The sequence below is a fragment of the Mirounga leonina genome, unplaced genomic scaffold (genome assembly GCF_011800145.1).
Source record: "Mirounga leonina isolate KUSES-001 unplaced genomic scaffold, KU_Mleo_1.0 Mir_94, whole genome shotgun sequence".
Classification (NCBI taxonomy): Eukaryota; Metazoa; Chordata; class Mammalia; order Carnivora; family Phocidae; genus Mirounga; species Mirounga leonina.
In genome coordinates, this window is record NW_023270855.1 from 57,085,874 (window position 1) to 57,091,712 (window position 5,839).

The window sequence follows — 5,839 nt, forward strand, 5'->3', positions numbered from 1 at the left end:
AGTGAGGGCAGGTGACTGGGTCAGGAGGTCTCACCTGGGCCAGTCCTGCCCCCAGGGACACCGGATGATGTCTGGAGACGCCTGTGGTCGTCAGGATGGGGGATGCTCCTGGCATCGGGTGGGTGGGGCTGGGGATGCTGTTGAACACCCCCCACCTCCCTCTGGTGCCCAGGACGGCCCCCCACTGAGAATGACGCTGCCCCAATGTCAGCACTACCCCCCCAACAAGTCATGACGACCAAAATGTCTTCAGTGTGCCCTGGAGGGGCGGGGTAGCCGCGCGGCCCGCGCTTGTGTGTGTGTGTGTGTGTGTGTGTGTGTGTGTGAGCGCGCTCCCGGGCTGTCATGAAGGGGTGCTGTGAGCATAGTGTTGGGGCGCCTGGCTCAGGTAGAGCACTTGGGAATTACATGCACCCCAAGACCCAAAGCCTGAGCATCGACCAGCCCTGAGTCACTCGGGAGGAGGAGCGGTCCAGACAGCTGACGGCACGTTCTGCGGCCCCAGGCTGGACAACCTTGGTGTGTGCACACCACCTCAGGAGTACGGGCAAACCGAGCCCAGCTCTGAGGAGCCCACCCCCACCTTGCCGGGCAGCATCCGGCCCTGGGCTGTCCCGAGCGGCAGCCCCTCGCCTTGCCTGTCTAGTCGAGTTTCAGTGAAGTAAATGAAACACGAGTCAACATGCCAGTCCTTGGCCACGCCGGCCGTGTTTAAGGTCCTCATGGGCCACGTGTGGCCGGTGGCTTCCGTATCAGACAGATAGAAAGCATTTCCGTCATCAGAAAGCGCTACTGGGTGGCGCTGGCTGGCAGGATCCCCTTGGCGGCGGGTGGGGGGTGTGGATGTGCAGAGTCTCACGCATTCCCAGCATATTCACCCAGGAAGACCTTTGGAAACAGCCCCACCCGGCGTCCTATGGAAGCAGACCCCACACAGGCCTTCAGGGCGGCAGAGGCTGGTCCATGGCACAGTGAGGGAGAGTCTGTCCCGTGCCATTTCCCTGCTTCTGGAGAGTCCTTGGTGTTCCTTGACTTGTAGGTACATCACCGCGGTCTCTGCCTCCGTGGTCACCTGCCCGTCTCCCTGTGTGTCTCTCTGTGTCCCCTCCTTTTGTGTCTCCTAAGGACACCGTTACTGGATTAAGATCCCACCCTAAGTCAGGATGATCTGTCTCGTATCCAGATCCTTATCTTATGTAGGATTTCCCCAGGGCTGGGGAAATAGCAAAACACCTCAGACGTTTGCTGTCTGTCCTTGTGGAGGCCAGGGGTCCAGGAGAAAGGGGCTGGCAGGCCTGGGTCCCTCTGAGGCCTCTCTCCTTGCCACCTCTTCACGTGGTGGTTCCTGTAAGGACTCCAGTCCTAGTGGGGCAGGGCCCACCCTAACAGCCTCATTTTAACTGAATCACCTCTCTGAAGACCCTTTCTCTAAGGAGGTTTAGTTTTGAAATTCTGGATGTTCAGAGACTTGAATATATGAATTTTTGGTGGGGGACACAATTCAGCCCATCACACGTTCATTATAATCTGCAAAGACCTTTCTTCCGAATAAGGTCACATTCTGAGGTTCCAAGTGGACATATCTTTAGGGACCACAGTTCAGCCCACTACAGCATAATTAATATTTGGCTGATTTAGTGGATATAATGTGCTTTGCTAATTGAACAGTGATATCTCCCCCAAACCCTGTTGTGTTGGTGGCAGGAGTCCAGCCCGCTCTGAACCCCTCTCTCTCCTTCTCCTCTCTTGCACATCTTCTGCTCCAGCTCCAGAAAGTTCTGAGTCTCGGGCACATCAGCACCGACTACCCACTGGCCGAGACCATCGTGATGCTGGGCTTCTTCATGACTGTCTTCCTGGAGCAGCTCATCTTGACCTTCCGCAAGGAGAAGCCATCGTTCATCGACCTGGAGACCTTCAACGCTGGCTCGGACGCCGGCAGTGACTCGGAGTATGAGAGCCCCTTCATGGGGGGTGCACGGGGCCACACGCTCTATGCGGAGCCCCACCCCCACGCACACGGGCTGAGTGTCCAAGAGCTGTCGCACTCCAGCCCGCTGCGGCTCCTCAGCCTGGTATTTGCCCTGTCGGCGCACTCCATCTTCGAGGGCCTGGCCCTGGGCCTGCAGGAGGACGGAGAGAAGGTAGTGAGCCTGTTCGTGGGGGTGGCCATCCACGAGACGCTGGTGGCCGTGGCCCTGGGCATCAGCATGGCCAGGAGCGCCATGGCCCTGAGGGACGCGGCCAAGCTGGCCGTCACTGTCAGTGCCATGATCCCCCTGGGCATCAGCATCGGCCTGGGCATCGAGAGTGCCCAGGGGGTGCCCAGCAGCGTGGCCTCGGTGCTGCTGCAGGGCCTCGCAGGCGGCACGTTCCTCTTTGTCACCTTCTTCGAGATCCTAGCGAAGGAGCTGGAGGAGAAGAGCGACCGTCTGCTCAAAGTCCTCTTTCTGGTGCTGGGTTATGCCGTCCTGGCCGGCATGGTCTTCCTCAAGTGGTGAACCTGCCCATCGCCCGCCCACCGGATACAGGTGGTCCCCCCTCTCCCAGGCGGGGCAGCTCAGGCCCCGGGCTGCCACCTGTGCACAGAGGGGCCGCGCCCCAGATCCGACACCCTGAGCCTGGGGCACAGCGACTACTTTTAAAAATACTTCTCTTAAAATTGTTTACCAAAGCTGTGTGGCCATGTCATCCTCTGGCATTGGGATCTGATGACTCACACAGGAGGCGGGGCCGGGCAGCCGCAGGGGGTTGGCCTGGGACCCTCCGCCCCCACACTCCCGCCTGGGGACAGGACAGGACCGTGGCTTCTCCGAGCCACCGAGCCCATCTGGAGGCCTGAGACTTATGTCCTCTGCTCCCAGCTGGCTCTGTCGCATGGAGCGTCCATCCAGCGGTCACACAGGGAAGCCCTGACTCGGGCCACCTGAGACCTCGAGGGGGACGGGTGGGGCGCCGGGACCTCAGCGCTTCCCTCTTCTCTGCCTTCTGTGTGCCCCCCCCACCCCCCCCGCTGCCATACACTCGGTGGACCCGAGAGATGCAGAGATGCGCAGGCAGGGCTAGGGGCCGGCTGGGCCGTTGGTTCTCAGTCCCCGGGGCCGTGGGGCAGGGGACACACACCTGAATCAGCCCCCGCAGATGCAGATGAAGCCCGAAGCTGCCTCAGGGTGCATGTGGGGCTGGCACCAACCCTGGGCACCGGCTCCCTGGCAACCTTCTGTTCAACTCGCCCGTTGTCTCAGCAACCCCGATGCGGGCCTCCGGGGATAGGAGCCTGGGCCGAAAGCCTTGCCTGGGGGATTTTACCATCAGAGGTGCTCTGGGGGAGTGCGGGCCGGTGGCCTGGGCTGGGCTCGGCTCTCGCAGCCTCAGCACGAGGGCCCAGGTGCGTGCCTTCCCAGCACCCTGATCCCCTTCCTCTGCCTCACTCCTGGCCTGCAGGGCCTCCCGAGCACGGGCCCCTTCTGCCCCGGGGCCACGTGGGCGCCCCGGGGGCTGGCCTGCTGCCACCACTCAGCCCCTCCCAGCACAGGGTGACCACCTTTGCCACCGCCCCGGCCTCCTTCAGTTTTGTTACAAGAGGCAGGGGGATCGGGGATGTGTGTCCGAGAGCCTCAGCCTCTGCTCTGCCTGCCCCTACCCTGTTGCTGCAGGACGGTCAGGCCTGATGCTAGAAACTTCTGTCGGACTTGTCCTGGGGACCCATCTCCAAACCCCACGTGGCCTCACCCTGCCCTGTGCTGGGAAAGTGGCCCCCAGGGTGTGGGGACATCATCCTTTCCATTGTGTCCTGTGCTGTCAACCTCGGCCTGCCCCCCACTTCACTCCACCCAGGAACGGGAAGTTTCCACCCACTTGGCCTTTTCCCTGAGTGGGCGGGTCGTTGTGGAGCCACCAGGTTCTGTAGCCTCCCTTCATCTGGGCCGGGGTCGTCTCTGCTCCAGGGACCCCAGCTGCATACGCCCTGTCGCTGCCAAAAGCGCACACGCCACAGGGTCCCTACCCTCCTACCAGCCATCAGCTGACCACCCCCCTGCCCCCACTGATGTCTCCAAGGCCATGTCCCGCTCACTCTGAGCACACTTCCCGACCAGTGGGCCCAGGAAGGGCACCACCACACCAGCAAGGAGCCTCAGGTCATGGAAAGGCCCACGGGCCCCTCTGCTGGCCCCTCAGTCAGACGTCACCACCCCCCGAGTCCCCAGCGTCCTCAGATTCTCTCCATCTGCTGGGCTGTGGCCACTCCCGGCTGACCTGCTCTCCCTAGGGTCCCACCAGCCCCAGCAAGCTGCTTCCAGGCCCCCTGAGGACGCTGGGATCCCAAGAGGTTTGAGGGGGCTGTGTTGTAGACGAGGACACCTCTGGCCACCCCTTTTGTCTTCTGCGCCCAGTGGAGCAAGGGTCAGCCCTGGGACCCGCTTCCAGAAGCTGCCGTGGGGGTGACAGTATCTTGGTCTTGGTCAGCTTTCCCCGCATCGGGTGAGGATTAGACCATCTCCACGCCGAGGTAGGAGGAGTGGCTGTTTTGCCCTCCGACGGAAGCCCGGAGAAACTCCTGAGGTTTCCTGGGCTCTGGTGGCCGAGTCTGGCCTAGACCAGGGTCTTCTGAGGCCTACCCGGGGCTCCATCCCCCACCAGCTGGGACACCGGGGCACCGCCACGTGGTGACAGCAGCTTTCCTGTGGATACGACTGGATCAATCACCAGCTGGCCCTGGACCAGCCCCTGCACAAAACTGGGCATCAGCCACGGAAGGCCATCTGTGTGCACCTTTGTGATCCTAAGGAGATGTTGTGTGGCCTGCTGCTTTTGGGGGTCTTCTCACTCCGTGGTTCTCAGTAGGGGGGGTCCCGCAGGGTGCGCCAGGCGGTGTCCGAGGACGTCTGTGGTGGTCACACTGGGGTGTCCCCGCTCTAATTCACAGGAAGTGACAGTGGGTTCCACGCAGAGGCCAGTTTGCTCTGAGATCCCACGTGCGTGTTGGAAAGAGAGGAGGGGGGCGGGCGCCTGCTGACGGGCGGGAGGCACGGCTGCCGCAGCCTGGATGTGAGGCTGCCCAGAGAGCACACGCTGCTGTCCGTCTGACAAAACCAAACCCTCCGCGCAGAACACCAAACACCAACTCTGTCCGTACGGCCGTGGCTGGGTCAAGGCCACCCCCAGCCACCTGCTCAGCCTAGGCTTCTCCCGGCCCCCAGCAGGAGGGGTCCCGGGTGGGAAGGAGGAGGTGGGGGTGCCCTGGGCTGGGGCACCATTCTGAGCTCTGCCAGGAGGAGAGTTACCTCGGACGGGTCTCCCCTCATCAGCCAAGGCCAGGTTTTCCTCCGCCAGGAGGTCCCTGGCCCAGGCCTCAGCCCTCCAAGGTCTGCTCCGTGTGGGGGCTCGGGGCACAGGCGAAGGCTGGATGGAGTCAACCACATTCCCCTCCTTGATCTGGAGACAAAGGGGGAAATTACGAGGCCTCGTGGATTGAATCAACCTTAATAACAGTGTGTCGGGGCTTTGTTGTCTGCTGTTTGTGTCTGGTGCAAAAGTTATTAGCGTCAGGCGGGGGGGCGGTGCGCCGCTTCCCCGCCCGTCTGCGTCTTTCCAGCCCCCAGAGGCAGGCAGGGGAGGGGGCGGCGTCTCCCAGCCCCCGGTGGCATCAGACCTGCCAGGGAAAGAGGCACGCATCCCACCTGCCCCAGCCTGTGCCCACCCTTTGGGGCAAAGCCAGTGATGGGCCCATCCGACCTTCCCAGAACCTCCTGCGGGCGGGGGCATTGTTCCCTGAAGACGCTAGAGCTCTTCTCTGGGCCGCTGGGGTGCTAAAGCCGGATCGGGCTGAAGCAGGGAG

General features: G+C 62.4%; 1 protein-coding gene across 2 annotated transcripts in view; it reads left to right on the forward strand.

Moving 5' to 3' along the window:
* Positions 1-5,559, forward strand: part of SLC39A3 (solute carrier family 39 member 3) — an 8,260-nt gene extending 2,701 nt beyond the window's left edge. For both annotated transcript variants that reach the window (XM_034997499.1, XM_034997500.1), the window contains exon 3: positions 1,767-5,559. In XM_034997499.1, the coding sequence (XP_034853390.1) occupies positions 1,767-2,501 (735 nt within the window). In that variant the 3' untranslated portion in view covers positions 2,502-5,559. The remainder of the gene's footprint in view (positions 1-1,766) is intronic.
* The last annotated feature ends 280 nt before the right edge of the window (positions 5,560-5,839 follow it).